Source organism: Leuciscus leuciscus (assembly GCF_965113295.1).
Source record: "Leuciscus leuciscus genome assembly, chromosome: 5".
NCBI lineage: Eukaryota > Metazoa > Chordata > Actinopteri > Cypriniformes > Leuciscidae > Leuciscus > Leuciscus leuciscus.
The window spans coordinates 23,532,151-23,558,055 of record NC_138729.1 but is presented as its reverse complement, the minus strand read 5'-3'; the positions used below and the strand labels follow the sequence as shown (position 1 = coordinate 23,558,055).

The 25,905-nt window shown below is 39.1% G+C and overlaps 1 protein-coding gene across 4 annotated transcripts in view; it reads left to right on the top strand.

Moving 5' to 3' along the window:
* Nucleotides 1-25,905, top strand: part of adamts3 (ADAM metallopeptidase with thrombospondin type 1 motif, 3) — a 137,034-nt gene that overhangs the window by 65,125 nt on the left and 46,004 nt on the right. For all 4 annotated transcript variants that reach the window (XM_082169993.1, XM_082169991.1, XM_082169992.1 and 1 more), the window contains exons 8-14: nt 5,133-5,238; nt 9,308-9,451; nt 12,154-12,286; nt 16,202-16,315; nt 16,400-16,545; nt 17,394-17,569; nt 22,039-22,172. In XM_082169993.1, the coding sequence (XP_082026119.1) occupies nt 5,133-5,238; nt 9,308-9,451; nt 12,154-12,286; nt 16,202-16,315; nt 16,400-16,545; nt 17,394-17,569; nt 22,039-22,172 (953 nt within the window). The remainder of the gene's footprint in view (nt 1-5,132; nt 5,239-9,307; nt 9,452-12,153; nt 12,287-16,201; nt 16,316-16,399; nt 16,546-17,393; nt 17,570-22,038; nt 22,173-25,905) is intronic.

Here is a 25,905-nt window from a genome sequence, read left to right as displayed (position 1 = left end):
GCTCATAAAAATTATATAATTAATGCAAAGTATCCTAAAAATCATTAAAAATTCTAAATAATAATAAAAAAAATAGTATTGAACAAAAATATATTTCATTGGTTTTCCTGGGGGGGAAAAAAAGTACAATTTTAAGGCTTCGGTCGTTTTTGCACGAAAGGAAGCCAAGTGTAACACATTAATGAAGAAGCCCAGAGGGATATATATTTTTTAATCAACTTCTCATTTCAAATACTAAAGTCCCGACAGAAAGTGGCACGTTTTGTCCCTTTTTTTTTTTTCTCTTGCTTGGCTTCCTCCTCTTCTTGTTCCTCTTCTTCTCTTTCATTCTTTCCACTGATGGGGAATCCCATGTCTTTTGCTATTCTGTATTAAAATAAAATACAGTACACACCCAATGTTCTCATAATGTACTAATCTTTTCGCTTCCGATCAACTGTCACTAGCGCGTCAAGCGTGTCATTATATATATATATATATATAGAGAGAGAGAGAGAGAGAGAGAGAGAACATTGAAGCAGCTTTTGTGGATAGATCATGTTCTCATTGTGAGAATATGACTATCTCGGTGTTGAGATCGAGACTCGCCTTCAGGTGTGAAGGTGGAGTCCCCATTACCATGTCCATTGCGGCGCCGTGTGGGATGGGTGATCAGAGGATCATAGTGAGGCTTCCCCGCCCGGTAACCAAACCCTGTGGGCCCTTCACTCGTCTATCACATCGCAACCAGTGGAGCCCCCCGTTGAGCGTGCTGGTCCCTCTGTAATAGACCGACCAGCTGTTTATTCAGGGCCCCTCCAGGGGACAGGATGTCGGTTTGCCCCTTGTCTCCCCCCTAAGGCCTGTGAGTTCTCGTCCGTTCTGACGGGCAGAGCTTACAAAGCCTGTGGGCAGACCGCCTCCTCTTGCGTGCCATGGCGCTGCTACAAGTCTATCAGGCCAGGGCACTCATGGACATGCACAAGGGTAGTCCAGACCGTGTGCTCATAGGTGAGCTCTGCACCGCATCCAACCTCGCCCTCTGGGGCAGGAGTATCGTGGTGTGCACGATCAGTCTGGCGATGTCCACCTTAGTGGTCCAGGAGCGCCATCGTTGGCTAAGCCTGGGTGATATGGCGGATGCGGACAAGGGTGGAGAACTGCACCCAACAGCTCTCTGCTGCCCAAGCGCAGACGGAAGACTTCCGGCACATCCTCCCTACGCATTACTAATGCTCATCCCTATGAATGGTCTGCAGCGTGGGACCTGAAGGATGCATACTTCAGATATCCACTCCTCCGTAAACATGGGCCATCCTGTGTCTTGCGTTGAGGGGTCGAAGTCTCAGTACAAGTCCCTCCCTTTGAGTGCTACATAGCCAGTTGGGTCTTCAGGTCAACTGGAGAAGAGTAACTCGTCTACGGACTGAGGAGCTTTTTTACTGTACGGAGGTGGACTTGGTTTACACGTTTCTCAACTGGAATGTGTCCGGTCGGTGCTTAGAGGTGAGAAAGGGTCCCACTGAATAAACTTCAGAGGCTCCTGGGGCATATGTGAGATGCAGCCGCATATAAACTGTTTCCTCCATTTGATGAACGCTTCAGCACTGACTTCATGTCCCTAGGTGGCCGTGGCAAAGCAGTATGCTCCGTGTGTTAATCCGTTGGCACCCGCACTGAACCGGAGAAATCCAGGTTCTGTTGCGGTGGTTCAGCTATCTACCTCTGAAAGAACGTAGATACTATTACTTCTGGGAGAACTCCCTCTAAAGTTGAGGCTTGCTTACGATCTGAAGTTGTTCGTTGTTGGTGTTCTTCTCACGAGAGGACCCCCGAGAGTGTTCAATCACTTCTGTGCTTCCTTCCTGCAGAAGATGGGTCGGAGCGTGGCTGTTCGGCTCCACCCTCGAAATTATGTTGCCCTTAAAGCACATCAGGATGCGGTTGAGATATAGAAAGTACGACTTGATCGTCAGGTTCCTGAGCGGTGCAAGGAGATGAAATCTTCCTTGCACCTTCTCTATACCTTCTTGGGACCTATCTCCAGTGCTACTGCACTCTGAGACCTCCCCTGAATACTTCAGGTAGTTGAGTTAAAAATCAGTTTTTAAAGAAACAGTTCTCCTGCTTGCTTGCTCTATCAAGAAGGTAGGGGACTTGCAAACATTTTCGGTCACCGAATCGTGCCTGGATTCAGGCCGGCTAACTCTCACTAATGTGAGACCCCGGCCTGGATATGTGCCCAAGGTTCCTTCCTCTCCCTTAAAATGGGACCAGGTGGTGAGCCTGCAAGCGCTGCCCTGGAGGAGGCAGACCCAGCCCTGACTTTCTCTGTTCCTCCCGCCTTGCGGTTATTCAGGACAGAATGCAAAGTCACAGGACCTCTCCAGCTCTCGTCTGTTTCGGAAACCAGCAGAAGGGAAGGCGGTTTCCATGCAGAGGTTGGCCCACTAAAAGATTAGTGTTGCCATCATCTTGGTGAAATTCCCAAGGTGCACCGTGCCCACCAGTGTAGTGAGCTTCTCCAAAATGAGAGTGTAGCTCCTTCCTGGGCATTGACACAAGTGTCTCGCTGACAGATTAAGAGCTCTGGGCCGGGTGACACCAGCACATTCGCTAAGAAACTAGCCTATGTGGCTTGCTGCGCTATTCCCCTCCTTTGGACTGGATAAGGCAGTCCTTTTGTCTAGGCACTGGAAGCTGGCAGCACAAGTGGCATTTTAGTAGGGATCCCAATCAGTCGACACATCGACTACGTGTTACCCCTTTATTACCCAAACTTTACATATTGTTCCCTTATACCTACACGTACTTTATAGGAATACTTTAATTACCAAAAGTTACCCTGTACATTCACTTTACTTACACAGTACTTTCCGGGCTGTAATCTAAAGCGTTACCCTGAGATCTTTAGTTAAGCATCTGTCACAGTTTTGTACACTCCAAGGAATGCTGGATTTTAATAACCCAATTTGGGTTATTTGGCAACACATTCTCTCCTCTCCTCTCCTCTCCTCTCCTCTCCTCTCCTCTCCTCTCCTCTCCTCTCCTCTCCTCTCCTCTCCTCTCCTCTCCTCTCCTCTCAGTTTTCTTCAATTTTCTCTATGTTCCTGTTGTAAGCATAGAGGTGTGTTGCTGAAATCTGAGCCGGTGTGGTGTTGCTGATTTGGCGGGGAGCCTAAATCTCGATATGGACTAGTGTCTGTGAATATTAAAGTTCAAAGAGACTGCAATTGTTCTACGCGTCTCTGGGAATGAGCGCTCAATGTGTGCTCTACTACACACACACTGAAGCACGTGATGCTTGTGGTGTTTTCAGCGTTTCACTACATTGAGACATGATGTAGGCTACACATGTGCACTTCATCGCAGAGCTGCTATGAGAGTCACTTCACGAGAATTTCACCATTTCATTTGATAAAACTATCGTCATTTATTCGTATCATATACAGACAGAAACTGTAATGTCTTTACGACAACCTGTCAAAATAAAAGTTTGGTATAACTTGAGAAATTATAACTATAAATATAATATAAATATAAATATAAATATATTACTATTGCACAGTAGAGTATACTTCAAGTAGGCCTAATAATAATAATAATAGTTTATTAAAACACACAGAAACTCAAATGTCTACAACCCACCAAAATAAAAGTTCGGTCTAACTCAAAGTAATTATGAAAGAAATTGCACAGTAAAATGTACTTTAAAATAATAATAATAATGAAATCTATTAAAACGTTATTTTTAAGGAATATCACACAAGTTTTCATACATGTTTTAATTTAAACTGTAAACTTGCCAAAACTATAACACCATTTTTTCTTCAAAAACATCATTTCAAAAAATACATTTACATTTACATTTAGTCATTTAGCAGACGCCTTTATCCAAAGCGACTTACAAATTAGGACTAAATTCAGCGAGTCATCATAAAGAGGCAAAAGCAACAACAACGCAGGAAGTGCTCAAAATACGAAGTTCAGGTATTATTCAGAGTAGCATAAGCCTGATAAGTGATGTTTCAAAGGGAAAGGAATTTTTTTTTTTTTTTTTTTTTTTTTTTTTTTTTTTTTTCTATAAGGTTAAGTGCTCACGGAAGAGATACATTTGTATTTGTGCCTATAATGTTTTCATTTTTTATTATTTTTTTAAATTGTCAGCTGATAAAACCTGTGCTTCAGGGACCATATTCATATAACATATAAGGCTAAATGTAGCTCTTAACTGGCTGAGTTAGATGGTGATTAACAATAAACAATAGAAAATCAGTCCAGTCTCCCCAGCTGTAAATTACATTGGCTGTTAAAGTCTTGTGTTGCTTATAATAAATTGACATGTTGATAACACTTAGTCTTTGTGTTTTAAATGTGTTTCCGTTGTAGTTTATGTGCATGTCTTCTTATCGGATAAAAAAATGTATCCGCCTCATCTTGCCGTTTCCATCCAGCGTTTTTATATGATATCCCAAAATGAACATAAACAGGATGGAAACATAGCTAGTGTTTACTTTTTAAGGGAACAGGATGAGAACATATACAGTAAATTCTACTATGGTGAATGTTTTTACATTGATATGTACACACACAGACACTTTAAAAAGCAGAAATATTCATTTCACATCACTCATTTTATCAGAATTTTATTTATTTATGTTGACACTTTGTTGTAATGAATTATTATTGACTGTGTGCCAAACTGTCAGTATGCTATAACAATTGCACATTTCACTGTATTGCACTTCGAACAAAGTGACTGTCTTTGTCCAACACAATGCAATGTGGTGTAATGACAGCTGGTAGGTTGACATTGTTTTGGCACATGCTGTCACCTTTGCTGGAAAGACTCTAATTGGTTCCATCCCCCTCCAATAATCCTCAAATATGTATTTGAATTGTTAGTAAAATAGCCATTACATGTCATAACTAAATGAAAGAAACAGGAAAAAAATGATGAAAAATCAAATCTAATTCTCCTGGACAGCTCTTTGCAGAGTTGTCAGCATTATTCTTCTCAAAGAATTACAAGTACACCAAGCAGCAAGCTGTCAGACTGTAGAATCACAGAGCAAGTTATGACAGAAAAAAATAAACCCTAACCATTTCATCTTCTCTGTCTGTCTCTGTCTCTGTCACTCACTCACTCTTAGGATATGCCCCCGTCACTGGGATGTGCCACCCTGTCCGCAGCTGCACCCTCAATCATGAAGACGGCTTCTCTTCTGCCTTCGTTGTAGCTCACGAAACAGGACATGTGTACGTTTTTAAACATGATCTTTTCAGCCATTTCAGATTGATGTTAGCTTTTGTAAAGTGTTTTATGTCACTCTGAACATTTGTGGTTTCACATTTGAATAAAAAAAAAAAAGTGTACACCACATGGAATGCGTGTTTTCAGGTAAATAGGCATAGCTAATGTACTTTACTGTCTGCTCTCAAGGTGAGGGCTCTATTAAGGGTAACACAATGGACAAAAGAAAATGTTGATGCCTCATACAAGTGAACTTGCTTATCTTTTGAGGATATTATCTAATAGTGAAAAAATATCAGTATATTTAAGAAATAGATAATAGTTAGTCCTTACTTACTTCCTTGATGTAAAGTCAGTCTCTCACGTTGTTCAAAACATCCCTCATGTAAATTTTTTAGCTCATGCTTGAGAGCCACTGTCTCTACAAGCCTAATTAGTCTTGCCTGTTCCCTTTTGTGAGTGAGCTTAAATTCCTTTTTTGACAACAGTTGCTAAAAGTCTGTAGTAATATAACAATCAAAGGGGTTTCATAAAAACCCACCACCTACACACAGATTAGTCATTAAGGCCAACTCCTTATCTCCTTCTCCATATTGAAACTATTGTCCAGGACTTCTCTGTCTCTATCTGTGTATCTCTTTCTTTCAAATGCCTTTATCCAGTTTTCATTGAGCACATGACAAAGAATGATAAACCATAATTACTCTACATCTTGCCACTATCCTACTGATAGTCTTTCAGTCAGTTTGGCTTTAGCACAGACTGAAATAACATTTTATTTAATTCAAAGAGAGATGTCAGGGCCTCTCTCATTTTCTGGCTGGCAGCCAATTGATTCCTGCTTAAGCCTCTGTCCTTCCTCTTTCCATACTGTACCAATGCCTAGGCAAACTTATCCATCTGTTCGACATTAGTATTGCAACAATACAACAGTTCTTTCTGGGTCTCGATACTGATTGGCTGGTAGCCTTTTCCAGCCTTGCGATATTCACACAGTATCAGCACTCTAACTGTTTTACTGTGTGTATGACGACTGTCATGGCGGTCTAGCAAATCCACCATATTATTTACAAAACTACTGTTGTTGCGTCACAAAATGTAGCTTTGAACAGGTTTTTTTTTTTTTTTTTTTTTTGCGAGAATATAGTTATTTAGACCTCAAATATGTGACTCATATTAAACATAGTGCCTATTTTACAATTTGTTTAGACGTTTTCGGAGATTGAGCTCCAGGCCGACAGCGACCTTTTAGCGCTCATGTACCCACAGAGAACAGCTTCATCTTGGCCAGTCCTTCAGGGAACTATTTATAGATAGTGGTTAAACACGAGAACAGGCAATCTTTGGTTGTATTAATCTATTACTTGTTCCAGAGCAAATCGAGCCATAGCGCACTGCTACTCATGTGATATTGCTTAATATATATATATATATATATATATATATATATATATATATATATATATATATATATATGCTGCCATTCAAAAGTTTTGGATCAGTGAGATTTTTTAATGTTTTTAAAACAAGTCAATGCTCACCAAGGCTGAATTTATTTGATTGAAAATACACAAAATGCTGCAGTTTCAGGATTCTTTGATGAATAGTTCACAAGAACAGCATTTATTTTAAATATAATATTTTGTAACATTATACATGTCTTTACTGTCACTTTTGATCAACTGAATGCATCCTTGCTGAATAAAGGTATCAATTTATAAATAATAATAAAACAATTCTTACTGACCACAAACTTTTGAATGGTATTGTATAATGTTATAAAAGCTTTCTATTTCAGATAAATTAGATTAGATTAGATTCAACTTGATTGTCATTGCACAAGGACAACCATTACAACGAAATGCAGTTTTTACATCTAGCCAGTTGTGCAATCATTAAAGTGCTTTTCCTTTATAGCAGTGCTTAAAAAAACAACATAAAAACATAGAATGCAGTATGATCATATTAGTCCATTATTAAAGTGCGTTAGCAAATAAAAGTCATAGAGATCTGAGAAATCAGACGGTCCATAGTTCATATAAGTAGAGATTATCATACATTGTTGAGGTGTATTGGTAAAGTGCGTAGTGATCAGAGGTAGTCAGACTGTCTATAATCCAAGTGCAAAAGGAAAAGGAGAGGAGAGGGGGCGGAGCAGCACAGGGACAGGGGCTGTGTTGGGACTTGGTGTTGAGCAGCATTATGGTGTTGTGAAAAAAGCTGTTTCTGAGCCTGCTGGTAATATTATAAATGCTGTGCTTTTCAACTTTCTATTCATCAAAGAATCCTGATTTTTTTCTTCAACATTGATGCTAATAATACATGTTTCTTGAGCAGCAAATCATCATATTAGAATGATTTCTGAAGGATCATGTGACACTGAAGACTGGAGTAATGATGATGAAAATTCAGCTTTGCCATCACAGGAATAAATTACATTAATAATATATTCAAATAGAAAACAGTTATTTTAAATTGTAATAATGTTTCACAATATTTTTTTTAATAAATGCAGCCTTGGTGAGCATAAGAGACTTCTTTTAAAAACATTTAAAGAATCTTCCCGATCCTAAACATTTCAACGGCAGTATATAAAAGATAAATGATGCTTTGTCAATTAAACTGAAATATACAATAACACAGACCGACATACATTATGACATGCACACAGAGCCGTCGCATAGACTGTGCGAACTGTGCAACCGCACAGGGCCTCACGCCACTAGGGGGGCCTCGCAATCCTGCTGTTTTTTTTTTCACCACTTTTTAAAACATCTCTAAAACAACTCTACAAATAAATAAAACAACTCCAGTTAACTGGCAGAGCATTCATTTCGTTCGTTTTTTAAAATAAGTGACGATCTAGCGCTGAAATGTGTTTTTTATCAAGTGATCAAAGTGTTCGTTGCCGCTGCGATCAGTGGCGCGGATACCGTGTTTTCTCGTGTGGCTCGCGCACACGCCACACTGTCTTCCTTTGGACGCGCACTTCAATCCGTTGCGGATACTCTAACATAATGCACACAAATGTGTCCCTGCTTGATATACAACCACTGATGAACATAATCGGTTTAAAAAAAAAAAAAAAAACTAACGTTATACGAGAAAAAAATATACGAGTGCGGATTCGAACCCAGAACCTCTGACACGCTTGGCGAAAGTTCTACCACTGGACAATTAAGATATATGTTGGTTAAGTTGGCGGATCTATGTATGTATTCGGACAAATTCTCGAGCTGACTTTATGTAAAGGACTCGTTGCACAGTTGATTTTTTTCCCCTCTGAAATAAATAGCAAAAAGTCATAGCTGAGACTATGTGCATGATTATGCTGTATTATTCTACTTGATAAAAACGTATTGCAGCGAGATTATGCATGCAATAGAACTAGAACAGCTACGTCCGTGTGACTGTTATTCATGCGCAATTGAGCATCCACATCAAAGAGCAGGGCCTCGCATTTCAAGTTCGCACAGGGCCTCGCACCCCACCTGCGACAGCACTGCATCCACATTTATACTTTTATTCAGCAGGGGTGCATTAAATTTAACCAAAAGTGACAGTATTTTTTTTTTTACATTGTTACAAAATATTTCCAATGTATAATATTACGTATATTTAATAGGCTTCTTTCAAAAACAAGAACTAATCTTACTGACCCCAGACTTTTAAGTGCTAGTGTAGGTGTTTAGAAGTAGTATTGTTTGTTTTTCAGCATTTAATCAATCTCTTCTGGGCTTATTCATGTTTGATATTTAATATACATGAGTGAGATTTTGGTCCAATCAGATTTCATTGTGGGCGGGGCTATCCCCTGCAATACTGCAAAAATAACCAACACAGCTAGTTAGGCAAAAGATTCAGATCATCAATAGTATAGCTTTCATTGCTTTGTTGTGTCTCGCCTGGTTAGGTCACAAGGTCACAGTGTCCTTTTGTAATTTCATAACCATTAATGATGTTGGGAGATGAGGTGCGTCCCTGTTTAGATATTACTATGCTAATTGGGGTAGAAAATGTTACCATTGCTGCACTCAAATGTCCCTACTTACCATAATCATGCCTGATCTGTAGACTGGGAATGGAGCATGACGGTCAGGGCAACCGCTGCGGTGACGAAACAGCCATGGGAAGTGTCATGGCTCCTCTGGTGCAAGCAGCCTTCCACCGCTACCACTGGTCAATGTGCAGTGGCCAAGAGCTGAAGAGATATATTCAGTGAGTTCACACTTCTCTCTTCTCACACCTCTATGTTTTATCTAGAAACTGGAAGGCCTTGAACTTATGTGCATATTTTAAAAGGAAAATGTCTCTTCACAGGTATGCCTTATGATCAGGGTGCGATTTGTGTAAAAAGCAGAGGGAGGATGTTTTTAATTTTTTTACATTTTATTCATGAAAATAAATCAAGAACCACTGTAGGTATTTCTTGCAGATGTTAAAGTAACATTTATAAAATAATTTTGAACTTTAATGAAACAATATCGGAATATTTAGACAAAGTTTAATGTTTTAATCCATTTTTACATTTGAATTCTGAGTGATTTACATTTAATTAGATCGAGATTAGATTAGTTTACAGATTACCGCTGTACCTCTAATTGGTTTCATATGGATTACATGATCAGAGAATAGACCTATCTGTTCATATTTCAAGCTTTCTATAGATATATTTTTTATCGTGACTGAGGCAAGTAGCCTAGAGTTTCGGTTTATTTTTGTGACACACTGCTGTCCAGGGAGACAGAAACGGCAGAATATGCATCCTGTTTGTTTTCTTTATTTTACAAAAGCACGTGAGTGTACATAAATAAAAATAGACATTTACAGTTTACATTTACTTACTCTTATCTGTATGACCAAAAAAGTTTTTTAAGTTTAAGTTCCTGCCACTGTTATAAGAAAAAAAAAAAAAAAAAAATCCAAGGGAACGTGCCGGCGCGTTCGGCGATCGCTAATGTCACATGCCAGAATTAAACCCGATTTAAGAACAATGCCACAATTGCCACTCGGCATGGTGTGCCAAAACACATATTGATAAACTTCAGTATTTTATACAAAACAATCAGAAAATGTTTTGTGACATTTTGAAAAGCTGTGCATGGATTAAGGCAACTGGAACCAGGATCGTAAATTAAACGCACAGTGTCATCTCTCATCACACGAGCGGAAGTGCTAACAGTTCTGATTTTATTGTTCTTTAAAGGTGCATGTTGCATAGATTTCAAATGTTTATTTTAGATATTTAATATGGTCTTTTGATGAAGGAGCATTGATTACTGTTGAGGGTACTGAAAAAAATAAAAATTCCCACCGGGGATTAAAATAATTCAGCAGAATAATTGCACCCTGCTTATGATAGATATTTCTTATGAGTTATAGGCCTACTTGATTGTAAATATTGTCATGTGCTTTAATTGGAGCTGTGTTTTGTTTGGTTTCACCTCAAGTTTAGTTGACTGTTTGTTTACCTGAATTAGAGTCACCAATAGGTAATTTGCTGCGAGAAAGAAGTGCGAGATCAAAGGGCTTTCATTTAACTGGTCAGTGGATCGCTGTGATATCTGACAGTTTACATACAACATGACCAACTGAGATTAACTCTAAAATAACCTGTAATTGCTGCTTTAGCCATGATAATGATGATGTTTAAAAAAACATTCACGTTTTTTTCCACAGATGATTTCTTAGGCGGAAGTCATTCTTTATATAATTTCTTATATAACGCTAAAAACACACTTTTTTTTCTTAAAGAGACATTTGATACACATACATCATCATTGTATGGACAAAAACATATGAAACCGAATCAGAAGTTTAATTTTTGGGTGAACTATCCCTTTAAGAAAAGATCATGACAGTTATGTGAATATGAATTGTCAATAAAAAAATAAAAAAATAAAAAAACAGTTATTAATGAGATGATGTGATCCAACAGCAAACTTCTCTCATCTGAGACCTGTTACATTATGATCTGGGCTAAAAGTTGTGGGTTGTATTTATATAATAAACCTCTCAATTTGAGGTAATTTATTCATTTGAGCCCTCACTGATTCACTCAATCATTTCAGAAGGCTTCTATAGTGCCATATGAATTTATATACTGCTTAATGTTCAGGGTTACCTATCATGACTAAGAGCTGATGGGATATAAATTACCCATGAAACTTGGCATCTTACTGTCAATAAAAATTTGATATTGAGTAGCTCTCTAATATGACAGGAAAAGCCTTTTCACCGTTGTCTATTGAGTTTGAAGTGGTCACTATTCTCGGTAGTCTTCAAGCAGCGTAGAATGAATGATTTTTCCATTCACACCAAGCAAATCGACTTGTTCTCAGAAGAAAATCTGTGTTTACCAATGCAATAGATTTGTGTGATCATTGTGTTTTACTCAACTCTCACATCACCTTTAACCTAAACAGTGCTCATGAAGAAATGCTGATAATTAAGATTTTTCTTAGATTTATTTCTGATAATAAAAGGCTTCACTTTTACTGAAAATCCCTGAGCAGTTCATTATTGGCCTACTGTAAATGAAAAAACCTCTGAAGAGCCTTTTGAAGTTCAAAATCTCATTGTGGTTTGAAAGTTTAAAAGCACTTTCTTTGCATGTCCTGGCCTCACTCAGCACTTCATGATTTTTAACATTTACTGTAAATTATCTATTGCATGGAGATAAGGAAATGTGATTTAGTCCTGTCTGTGAGGGTTCAAAATGAGTTCCGCTTTAATGATATGAATCATATGAATCATCTAGAATGTATGAGTCTCATTTTCATTACGCCATTCTGTCCAATTTAGGCTTACTGTTTGCTACCAAACTTTAAAACTGGCTTCCAAAGTTTATAGGGCCATTCATTAAACACCTTTTCTGGGATTACTCAAACAGCTGTTGTAACTGTGTTTGTTTTTCACAGTTCATATGACTGCCTGCTGGACGACCCCTTCAAACATGACTGGCCGCAGCTCCCTGAACTTCCTGGCATCAATTACTCCATGGATGAACAGTGTCGCTTCGATTTTGGTGTTGGATACAAAATCTGTACTTCAGTGAGTTTAGCTGGAGGCTGTATTCTCCCTTGACATATCTGATAAATGTCAGTCATTAAACCAAGCACCAAAAAGTCAATCTCCTAAATATTTCGTATTTTAACCAATGCTCATTAAGGTCTCTGGCCAAAGTCTTTTAGCTGGAAGTGCTTCAAATATTTTTTAGATATTTCTATGCCAAGTTTCTCTTGTAAATAAGAAAGTTTTAAGAAAGACATGGATAATAATTCAGTATTAGTTTCTGGCCTTAAAATATATATATATATTTTTTTTTTTTATGTTCTCTTAACCCCCCCAAACCCTCCGCTCTAAACACTTTCAAGTGCGAGATGAATATGTGCTGCAAAATCCCAATCACAGGTACAGTGTCAGGGAAAAGAGCCCCACACCTGGTTTATGGCCTGAAACTGAGAACCAGCAGATGGCAAGATGTTTTGCATTCTGTGATCAAAGGCTATAACACTAGTAAACAAGAACACCATGCTGTGATCCTTCCTCCCAGCCCTCTGTCATGCCTAAACAATCTGTTCCCAGCTGTACACCATAGCCTGGCAAAAACTTACACCCTCATGAGATGTTCTATGACCCACCAATCATGCTTTAAATAGTTGTCTCTCTGTGTCCCATTGTCAGTGTCGATAGAAACAATTAGATTGTAATGGGATTGTAAACAAAACATTTGTCAGGAACTATTTGTTGCTTCTCCCATCTGTAGTGCGACATTTTATTTAGCTCTCTGAGGAGTTTGTGGTACCAAAAAAGGTAATTTTGCAGCAAAGCTTTTCCATCTTTTACTCCATAACAAGCCGTTCTTAGATTCTGGGCAAAGTGACATCACTTTGCCCAGAAGTGATGACTGACTGACACTGCCTGTTGATGGACACTGCTGTTTTAGCATAGACCCGCCCTGAGTTAGCTATACACAGTCCGCCATTGTTTCGACGCTGGAGCTGGTTTAGACAAGAATGTCCGAAACAATCCAATTGTTGTTGGATGTAAGAATGAACATAGCAGTCTTCATTTACTCCCGACCAGACCAGCTGACAGTCTTGCCTGGGCCCGGGACGAGATAATCTTAAAGTGAATGGCTCAAAGGAGTCATTCGTTTGCGTATCGGACGTGTCATTAGTGGATGTGTAGCCTACGGCACGCATTGTGTGATTATCCCGGCAGTTTAGGACATCGCACAAGATTTGTGTCAACACAGAAAACATTTCATCACTGGATAGGTTGTTTTTTTTTAATGGAATTTTGGTTTATGTCAGCTGAATGGGCGGAACGCTTTTTAGAGAAGATAAGGCTACGTTTTTTTTTTTGCACAATTCACACCCCGCGGTAATTCAGGAGAAAAAATCTCCAAATGCTCCACGTGAAACTGCGGTCTTCCGACCTTTAACTATCGTGTCAATTGATTTTGATTAATATGCGCGAAGGAGAGAGAGCAAGACAGCGCTCGACATGTTGTTTGAAAACGTGAGTGCGCGCGGCCGGGGTGCTTTTTACAATGGCAGAGTCCGATAGATACCGCTGGACCAAATATTTGCACTATTCCAAGGACAATTAGGAAGAAAACAAATAAAAACCTTTATGTAACTCAAATATTACATATTTTTTCCACAAAAAGGCCTGTTTTATTTATTTTATATTATTCCATAATTTAATTAGGGCCCAGTTCTGTACTAATAGTTGATAAAAGCAAGATGACAAATAAGTTATAACCGTAATTAAACAAAATGATACCTGTTCTATCTCCATACAGCATATACTGACAGTTTCTGTTCTGACATTTTCATTCCGTGAGATGAGATTGTCCTGACACCGGCTTCCATGAAGCTTTGTCCTCTTCTTGAAAGGCACCATTTGCATTTAAAGGGACACACACAAAAACGGCGCGTTTTTGCTCACCCCCAAAAAGTGGCAATTTTAACATGCTATAAAGAATTATCTGTGGGGTATTTTGAGCTAAAACTTCATCAGAGACTTATTTTACATCTTGTAAAAAAAGGGGCATAATATGTGCCCTTTAATAAGCAAATCGGTTACGAACTTGCAAAGAGCTACGTTTGGCACATGCATGAAATACTATTACAGTTTCAAACCTGTATGACTTTTGTTCTGATTGTGTTTTATGGGCAATTACAATGAATGCTGACTGTTGCCTTGAAGCTTCATAAAGGGTGTAAAAATGAATGTTTTAGTGTGTTTTAACCTATTTTTGGGTGAACTATTACTTTAATTTATATGCAGTAAAATCACGATGAAACAGAAGTAGCGGCAGATCCTTTTTTTTCTGTATTGTTAAGGGTCATATCATTAACATTAACATCCAACGTACATACAAAAATATATAGGTTGGTACTTTCATCCATCAGATGTTGCTTGGATGTAGACCTGAATGTGAGCTTGTGGTCGATTGTAAGAAAGGAGTGGGGTTTATGGACTAAATGTTTGATTGGAGAGTTATGATATTTCTATTTACACACAGAGGAATTGTTCTCAGTAAGGCCAATCATTTGGATTTTTAGAAAATAGACAGGGTGAATTTCCATTTCATGCCAACTTGAATAATACAGGTACTGTATATAGTAATCGATATTGGCATCACCTATTGGTTAAATAAAGCAATGAGCCAGTGACAGAGCAGACAACTGATATCCTTTAGTCTAACTGCTTGCCAAGGGACTTGTTAGAAAGTTTAAATGGAAGTTCATTTATGCCTTCAACATAGTGCCGTTTCTCCCTTGGGCACATCCGTCCATTTATTAACCGTATGTCTGAACCTTCCTACTCCACACGGCATTGCAAATAAGCAGAATTGTTTTGGTAAAGCACAGAGCTTAGAGATGAACCTTGTATTTCAGCTGTCATTCATTAGTTTCCTCTCCCAGTCTTGTGTTTCAGGCTGGCATTTTAATTATTTGTTTACATTTCTGTGTGTATTTTTTCCCTAGAAAAAATATATTGCAAATATGAATGGTATTTTCACTTATTCACATTGTAATGTGTATGCCACATTCTCCTGCAGTGTTTAATGAAAAGAAAATGTAGTGAACAGAAGTACAGCTGTGAATCCGCCTGGAGTGGACAACGTTATCATTCCTAAATGTTCCTAATGTTTTCATCTCATGTGCTTTAAACGCACAAACAAATGTGTAAGAAACCACAGCTGATGTGAATTAAAGGGATAGTCCAAGCAACAACAACAAAAAAGATCACTATCATGTCATTCCAAACCTGTGCGACTTTCTTTCTTCTGAGATATTTTGAAGAATTTTGGTATAGCAAACTGTTTTAGTTCCCAGTGACTTCTATTGTATGTACATAATATTCAATGGAAACCAAACCTTTTTTTTAACCAACATTATTCAAAATATCATCTTTTGTGTTTTGCTGAAGAAAGAAACCCATACAGGTTTGGGACATGAGGGTGAGTAAATTATACAGACAAAATGTTAATTTTTTGGAGGACTATCCCTTTAAGATAAATAAAATACTTCGAAACTCAAATCCTATTTGGTACATTTGATTGTGTACACAATGGTGCGCAATGACTATTTGTTCCTTCCGACTAAAAATATACACTTTTTTTTTGTTGACTCAGATTGTGGCATTTGCAGTAAACAGAACTGTTCTTAGATCCATTTCCTGGGTGTCTAGCAGTAACACTAGCTCCAGAGTGGCACTGGCAGTCTCTAGAGGGAAAATCAAATCAGTCTCTCTCCGTTTTTTTTTTTTTTTTTGAGCTCGAGCGCGTTCCTAAGAGGAAAAGGATTGTCAGGTCTAATCTCTGTTGGAATTGTAGTTTTGTAGTTTGGCCAAAAAAGTTCAACAATCTTTTACATTTGTCTTGCCAATTAATTATCTCTCTCTTAAAATGTCAAGCATCCAACCATGGGCACTTTTCTCTCTCTTCAGTTTCGCACATTTGATCCATGCAAGCAGCTTTGGTGCAGTCATCCAGATAACCCTTACTTCTGCAAGACCAAAAAAGGGCCACCACTGGATGGGACTGAATGTGCACCTGGGAAGGTAATTTCATGTGTCCACAAATTGCTGTGCCTATTTTGTCCTGTTGTTCCCAATTTGATTCTGTCTCACACCTTCCCCTTGTAGTGGTGCTACAAAGGTCACTGCATGTGGAAGAATGCCAACCAAGTGAAGCAAGATGGAGCCTGGGGCGCCTGGAGCAAGTATGGCTCCTGCTCTCGCTCCTGCGGGACGGGCGTCCGATTCAGAACCCGCCAGTGCAACAACCCTGTGTATGTTATCTACTGAACGCACAGTCAGGATTGCTAATGAGGCTTACTGGCACACTAGAGTACTCTTCATAACCAGATTCAGTTATCATATGGATGGCTGCAGTTTCTTAAAAATTAAAAGAACTATCTGTCTAGCAATAAAGCATACAGACAGCAGGGGTGAACATGATTGACACTATCCAATGATAGGAAATGTCAGTCACAAACTTTGCATTATCCAGTAAGGTTAGTTTGTTCTTTATTATTTCAATAAATCAAAATCATGCATGAAATGATCTGATTACCTGTTTGCATCTCTAAATCTATTTTTTGATAAACATCTGCACAGGGTGTTTTTAATCAGATAGGGCTGCCGTCTTTGCTGTCTAAGTGTATTTTTCTTTTTGAAGTAGGGGTATTATTTTGCACCAGAAAAATTTGTGGATGCTTCTTAATTATTAATTTTTTTTATGCCAGCACATTAATGTGCTAGTTGTGTAGAGTGTTTGTTTTAAGGACCTGTTAAACAGCATTTGAGTTGAACAGATGTTCGCACTTATAGAAATATGCATGAATGAAATTTAAAGTGAGGCTTGTGATGTTGTCAAAATTCAATCTATCTTTTGCATCGGTTGCCATTCGATCCAAACATTGCTTAGCTTTTCTGAATCTGGATCTAAATATTTTATTTGGTGAAAGAAGGGATAGATGTGTTTCTACTATCTGTTTGTGCCAGACTTCTTCATTGAAGTGATTCATTTAAACTTTGTTTAGATTAACTTTGGTTACTGACTGCTTTTTAAACCACATACTTGTATATTTAAAGTACTTTGTTGATCTTTATTTAATTATTATCTTTTGTCTGTTAGTCCATCTAATGGAGGTCAGGACTGTCCAGGGGTGAACTATGAGTACCAGCTGTGTAACATTGATGATTGCCCCAAACACTTTGAGGACTTCAGAGCACAACAATGTCAACAACGCAACTCCCACTTTGAATACCAGAACACTAAACACCACTGGCTTCCCTATGAACACCCAGACGGTGAGTTTTTCAGATTTTAAAGCAGTGTAATTTGGGGAAACATATTTATAATAGTGCTGGGTCCTAGAGTTTGATTGGCCGAGTGACATTCCAAGAGCACTGAAATAGTGCAAAAGTTCCTGACAACTTTTTCTGCAGCCTTGTTCTATATTTTTTTTCCATAGGAATTTTTTAAATGTCTGTGTTAAACCAATATTAGCCATGAACCAATCCAACCAGTACAAGATGAACCACAACTTTACCCACTTTCCTTAGTATGTGTGGCTCAAGAAGCCGTTTAGAGTGTGAAAAAGTGTCATTTTTAAGGCTTTTGTCAAACTTTGCACTTTCTGCTGTTGCTTTATGTTGTCGTGTCCAGTGCCATTTATTGCTTTAACCCACAAAATGAAAGGACCACATTGTCCAAAACTAAAGCCAGTGTGAGAAATGTCACTGACATTCCAGTTTAAAAACACATATTTTAGTATGTATTATAATAGATACTGCATTTGGGGGATTTGGGCCGTACGTGCTATGCTTACCTTTTTTTCAGCAGTGCTTTATGTTTAAAAATATTTTTAGGGACACAGTAAAAAATTTAGGGACAGGTGTGGTACGTTTTTTTTTAAAGACTGCAATGTTGCTGTATCATAATACGTTTCGCCGCAAAGGTCTCTTATTCAAACAATAACAACGTTGTAGCTTGATAATCCCGTGAAGGAGTGTGGAATAATGGGGGTCGTTAATCTCCATCTCTCACCTCTAGTTTACAGCAGGGGAGCAGTTAAGGATGTTTTTCCCAAGTAATCAACTGACACATTAGAGAAGGAACACCATTCCAGAAGGGAAGCCATTCCCTTCACATTTTGAGCAAAAATTATTAAAAGACAACTTGCACAGATGAAGGTTTACCATAAGACTAGCAATTTGCGCTACAGACATGGTCAAATTGGATTTCATGTTGACCTCAAGGTTTTTCAGGTATCAGCAATGTGCCTGTTGCCTAAGATTTCTGATGGTTATTGGTAACATGTTTGTGGCTTAACAGCTCAGACACACCAAGACTAGATCAAGAACTAGCAAGCAACCATGGTTTACGTTTACATTGCCTGCTTCTAGGTCAAGTTGCACTCGAACACAGTGCAAGACTACAGCCCAGAAGCATGCACATTTGCACCTGCATGAGAGGAAAAAACTGTCAACACCAGTGCCTGATTGATGTTGATTACTTAATCTTCACTTTCTCATTCCAGACAGCATGTCATTTATGGAAATATTGCATTGGAATGCTCAGAAGAATCCTTCTGTGTATTCCCTCTTGCTTAATCACTTGCTTTTTTATTCTCGTGCACTGGTTTGCTAAGCTGAACACTCAATAGCTCTGATGCTGATTCAACATGCTCAATAGGCTAAAACACTTTTCTGGTAATATTGGCAACGTGCTTGTTGCTTATGGCTATAAGGGTGTAGGAAAACACTCGTTTAAGTGTTCTGGAAAAGGGCAACATGTTTGTTGCTTAGGGCTTTCCAGTTATTGTTGGATAAATGGATAGTTCACCCAAAAATTTTAATTCTGTCATTAATTACTCACCCTCATGTTGTTCCAAACCCATAAGTCCTTCGTTCATCTTTGGAACACATATTTTTGATCAAATCTGAGAGCTTTCTGTCCCTCCCATAGGCAGCAACATCATTTGCAAATTTAAAGGCCCAGAAAGGTAGTAAAGACTAGTTAAAATAGTCCATGTGACTACAGAGGTTTATCCTTAATATTATAAAGCAACGAGAATACCTTTTGTATGCAAAATCAAAACAAAAATAACAACTTTTTTCAACAATTTCTTCTACTTTGTCAGACTCCTAAGCTGTTGACGTAATAAACACAGTGCAGCGCGTTCGGGTTCTATGTCAGAACGCCAGGTCATTATGGTTCTCACTTGAACAGCGCCAGCCAATGGTGAGCCGGCGTTCTGGCGTTCTGCCGTAGAACCCGGAAGCGCTGCACTGTGTTTACTACGTCAACAGTGTAGGCATTGGCAATGCTTGTAGCAGAAGTGCACTCCTTCGCAGGTACTCTCCTTCTGTAAAGGGCATTTTGCCCCCAGTCTCTGAGGGACATGCTGCTCCTTACTGAAATGTCCTATTCTCGTCTAGTCTTACTTTTCCAGTATCAGAGTCTTACTTCCAGTACCAGTATGGGAAGAAATTGGCAAAAAACTGGTACTGTACAAACCTGGACCCTGGAAAAGTATTTTCCGACGTCTCTTCAGAACTTACAACTGAGTTGTATCTTGCTTTGAGCTTCTTGGGTCACTCGGTACAACTTATCCTTTAAAATAGCAAAAAAAAGGGTAAGAGAGTGGTCGCGTAGGTTGGAGAAGCTGTCTGTCAATTGATTGGACCTGATCAGATGCATTTTTCAGAAATTCATCCTGGGACTGTTCCAGGGGGAAATCATTGCACTCTATAAGGATTAGCCTTTCAACAGCGCTCCATTCCTTTGGTTCTGGTCCCAGCGGTCCCGGTTCAGCTTCCCCTAGCTGCATGACCGCCCCCTTTCCCCACCCTCTGTTCTCCCAAGAGACATCTGCACAGAGAAACCCCAATAAGTGATTAAATGTCTGAGGTGTGAACTAACCGTAACCTCTACACTATGATTTTTCCCCCTAAATTGAATAGTATCAGGCATTAAGGGATATTTTATCACATCCCTGTGCAAACACCTTACTGGAACCATACGGCTGTTATCCAGTGCCGCAGGTTGAATCAAGCTTTGATGAATGGAAGTTTGGTTACATCCTGAATCCACCAAAGCTTGATATGTACCCCCCTTTATACTCAGTTGGATGGCAGAGTCCAGCGACATTGGACGGTGGCACTGGACCCACTGTGCCATCTTCTTTGACAGTCAGCCGATGAACTATTCCAGTACCACCTGGTCGATGATCTGGTCCACGTCGCTTCCCTCGACCACCAGCCATCTGCGGCATGCATCCCGGAGCTGCTGAGCCATCACAAAGTGCACGGCCACTTTCACCCAGGTCCAGTGATCTGAAACGCTGGTGGTGTTGTTCAGGGGTGAGGCCGACCCGCTGAAGGATGGCTCTTTTCAGGTCTTGGTAGACCCAGAGGTTCTGGACCGGTAGCTGCTGGGCCACCATCTGCGCCTCCCCCATCAGCAGGGGAATGAGGCACTTCGGCCAATGTTCTTGTGCCCCCCCACAGGCCTCGGCGGTCCTCTCAAAGAGGTCCAGGAACGCCTCCGGGTCGTTCTTGCCCCCCATCTTCATGAGAGGCACGTGTGTGGGTTGTGCAGGTGCAGCGGCAACTGGTTTTCCACAGTCCTCCTGACGGATTTTGCATAACGCCGGCGGCACTTCTTTCCTCCTGGGTTTCAGCACAAGTGTTATTATGTTCGTAGGAAGTAAGGAAGAAGTCAGAGTTGGCATTACTGAGGATCATGTTTTTTTTATTGATCTTGGCACAGGTTCAACATAAAGCATATTGCGCTACGCATAAACTCAATCTCAAAATAAACACAATCTCGAGCGTTCAGTGCACCCACGAGTCCTCAGTCTGTCTCTCTCCCTCCAGCCACTGTTCCTCAGTGGCTTTAAGCGGTCTCTCCTCGCCAATTACTGCAACAAGACACAGGTGTTTGTCATTATGTACTTGACCTACTTTCTCACCGCTCTCTCAGCTCTCTCTCTTGGGTGCAGACCTCGCTGAACCACCACACCCCCCTTGCCACAGATGGGCAACGAGTTCTTGTCCCAAACAGAACCATACTGCCAATCCAAACTGTATGCTAATTGTCAATCATCTTTGATGATAGTGGTCCTGACAGAATTGTCTACATTACCATGTTAATATTCAGACACTATATGACTTAATTTCATTGCATTCCATTACTATGTGCTGAATTCTGTCGTCATTTACTTGCCCTCATGTTGTTCCAAACCTGTATGACGTGACATGATGAGATGAGGGTGAGTAAATAATGAAATAATTTTATTTTTGGGTAAACTATCCCTTTGAAAAGTAAACTTCTGTGCTCTTTTACTGTTGACTTGGATGGAACCAAATAGCCAGTTGCAATGTGAAACCTAATTTGCATATGTTAAATGTTTTAAGGAGTTATTCTAATGTTATTTTATATACGTTCAAGAGTTCAATAGGTTGTCAGATGTCAGACCTGTGCTAATATTTCACATTAGCACAAGTAATTTTTAATGCACTTGAATAATTAATTGGTTCAAAGCTTGTGTGGATCAAGACCTGTAAGAACACCTTTATTTTTAATTTTGCTTGAATATTACATTACACTATTCTTTATGCATGATTACATACCAGTCTTACTGGTTGAATATTATTGTTTTCTCATAACTTAATTTTATGTTAATAGACCTATAGCAGACAACAATGTATATAATGTAATTTGTGGTCTTTCTTGTTAAAAATCTTGTTATCATGGTTTTCTATATTTTCAGCCAACAAAAGGTGTCACCTTTATTGCCAATCAAAAGAAACGGGTGACGTGGCTTACATGAAGCAGCTGATGCATGATGGGACAAAGTGCTCTTACAAAGACCCGTACAGCATCTGTGTGCGTGGAGAGTGTGTGGTAAGTGTTTGAATTGCATTATGCATTAACTTATTTCACGGTTGCATACTTACTTTTGCAGATATTAGAACCGGTGCTAGTGTGCTAAGACTTAATTAGCACAAATTAAAATGAATAATATTATTGTTTTTCTCAGTAAGATTTCAATAATATAATGGTGTGTAACAATGTAATTAGTTCACAAAACTGCCTCGACGATCATCTACTTCAAACAGAAGTGAATTTCTTTGAAATATTTCATGTCATGAACTTCGCAAACTTTTGATAATCCAGCCACTAGATTATCTTCTGAGTCACTTATAATAAACCAGCCTGGTATTGATTGATTGATTAATTACTAATAAAATCCTGTGCACTTTGACTCGCAGAGGTTGTGTAGCAGCCAGCCAAGAATGAACCAGCAGATTTTCTCCAGTTCTTGTCAGTTTAATTTACATCAGATTGGCCATGAACAGTCCTTGTGCATTTTAATGATCATGCTATCTTAGGCTGAGGCTCACTTTTAAAAATCAGTATTATTCTCTTTAACTCTTTCCCCACCATTGACGGAATTTTCCATAATTTATGACACAACACTTTCCCACCAGTGATGGAATTTTCCCAGCCATCCATGTTTTCACTGTTATACGGTAGGGGCACTATGCATTTAAGCATTTAACCAAGATTATGCATCTTCTGAAAGAGGACCGGATCTTCAGGTCAAAACACAGGTGAAAAATAAGCAGAAACAAGTGATGAAAGCATTGCTTACACACATGTAAAATAACGCAAAACATTAAACAGCATATAGATCATAGCTGCCTAACATTACCGAATGAAATGTTGACCCTACAGTACTGTACAAGTTTTGGGGATGGCATCTATGCTTTGATCATCGTTTTGAATCCGATCTGGATGTAGTTGTAACAGGAGATCCACTGGAGGGAAGTTGTAGAACCCAAGTGCAGTTTATTATAACTCTTCAAAAGCAAGATCAAACATAAAACAAAGGTATGGTGTGGCATGAAACTCAAAACATGGACACGGAAACGGACACGGACACGGACACAGAGCTCACCAACAGTGGTTACAGGGAAACAATACTTGACAAGGACACATGGCAAACGTGAGGGCTTAAATACACACATAAGTCCAATTACTGAACAAGACAACATGACAACACAGAACACATGGCAAGTGTGAAACATGACTGACATGAATCATGACCCAAAAACCCAAAACAACCTGTGACAGTAGTCTTTGACAAAAATGCGATTTTCTCAGCGTTTTACTTAAAGGTGCTGTATGTTTTTTGGAGAAAACTTTTTCACTCTAAAAATACCATAATTTGTTATCATATATTGAGGAAACATGCTAAGTTCACATACTCGTTTCTCTGAAAAACACTTCTACAGCAAGTTATTTTACTTTGAAATGTGCGTTTCCAGGCTGGAATGTTTGTTATTGTTTTGGTCTGTGATACTGCACGTTGCCAATTTTCATTTTCCATTGCGCTCGTTCCTGTTGCGTATGCTCAAACTGGCAACCCGTGTGAGTGCCGTCCAGTCTGAGAAGCAGGTGGCAGAGAAACGACTATCACCACTAGTCATTCTTACATACCACTAGTCATTCTTACATACTGCACCTTTAATGTTGCTTTTTTTATGAAACTTACCCACATTTAAGTGTTGATCAAAAAGAATGCATGAAGCTAGAATAAAATGTTTTTGTTATTGTTTTTGTTTAAAAGCAGAGGGGCTGTTCTTTCTTTTGATATATTGCATGTTCCGATATTTGTACAACAAAATATTCTGAGGCCATGAAAGTAATGTGAAAATTATCAAAAATGCTGGTGCTGGCTGGCAATAAAAAAAATGTAAAAAAAAATTTTTTATTCTGGCGGGGAAAGAATTAAAAATCTATTGTCTATCATCCATTGACTTGTCATTTTCTCCCACCAGCACAGAATTTGTATTTTCTTACTTACAGCTTTTACTTTGAATTTTTTTTTTATTAAGATATCAATGCCAGTGTCAATGTCTTTAGTATCTTGCCCTTTTATGTACTGCCTTAATCATAATTGTGCCGCACAACACCAGCATGCAGTGTAGATGGACTTTATCTAGTCTGATATTAAAGTAGACATCTGACTCACTGTACTCACAGACATGTGAGTAAGGCCAGTTAGAAAATTATCGCACACTTCTGAATAGGTAAAATGAGTCTTCACATATGATAAATTAAATTTTAATACAAATCTGTCACTGTGCAATCCTGTTTGGGGTGGGGGTTGCTGTAAATTTGTGAGTTGGCTCTGATCACAGTGCAGTGTGTATAGGATGAGTGCCACTTCACAATGAATGTTGTTTGAAGAATGAATCTCTCCAGATGGGGTTGATAGAAGTAAATTGATTTTTGTAGATGGACAATGAATAGAGATTAGCTTTTGGGAGCAAGTGATTGATAGTGTGTCAGCTAGTGTACAGAGGCTTTAGGATTTATTTGCAGATATCTAGCACCTTTTTAAAAGTTTTGTTCAACAGACGGCTGTTCAACAAACGGCTGTAGTGTCTCATATTTGTCAATGTCAGTTGTACTTTCAAAAGAAAAAAACATTCCTTGTTGACACTTTTTAAGGATTCTGCTTCTGTGGCCAAAAAAGCAACATTAGAAATACTTCTAAACCATCAAAAGCTCCATACCCGGTAGCCGGCATCATTGGGGAATATAAATAGTGCGACGAATCGACGCATTTCATGAAAATATACTAATTTACGCAATCAACGTAATCGATTATGTCGACGCGTCGTTCCAGCCCTACTTCAAACATTACAAAGCCCATGATAACTTTTGTTAAAGGAGAACTCGGTAACTCTAGCGAACTCTTGTCACTTCTTCGCTGATTTTCCCTTTTGTTGTCGCATGTTTTCCCCACGAGCTCCCCCTACAGCTGTGGGGGGGTGTATATTTCACAACACAGTCGTAAAAACTCATTTGCGGCGGCCTCCTCCCCCTCTCTACCACTGCTCATGTGCGTTTGTTTTGATCGGAGCAAGCCAACTGTATCGCGTGGAGCTATGTCTACCGAGGTGGGTAATCTGGTAATACATCATACATGCGTGTGTGTTTATGTCGAATTGCCGTAAAGCAATTTGTGTTTCGCGCTCGTTCTCGTTCTAGTTCTCGCTTATCACAAGACTTCCAATTTCTAACTTGCCGGGACGGTAGTGTTGCAAGTTGCAAGGTTGGTTTTCCGCCTGGGAACGCTGGGGGAGCGGGGAAAGTCACCAATATCACCAGAACAGGTTGTTTAACCATCCAAATGATTTCTAGACAGTTTTATTAAGTAAAAAAAGTTACCAAGTTCTCCTTTAACTCTACAATAAGTAAAAACACTTCACTAGCAAATATACTCTTTGACAACGATGCCATAGGGTGTTTTCACACTTGAGTCCTCTTTAAAAGAACCGAACTCAGACTCCTTTAAGTGGACCAAGAGGTGAACCAAGTGAAAAAGGACCCAGTTCTCTTTACACTCACTTTGTCCATGTCCCTGAAAGAGGACTCCGATCCTTTTTTGGTCCACTTAAGTAGGAATGTGGTCTCAGACCTCTTTGTATACTGTTGCTTTTTGGATCTAGTCCAGTTCAGTGTTTGATGGCTGACCCTATGGTTTTTCAAAATAGCGATTTCCGGTTTCACGATAAACCACGATAAAAAGTCTTGATGGTTAGTATTATCGTTTAAAATTGTA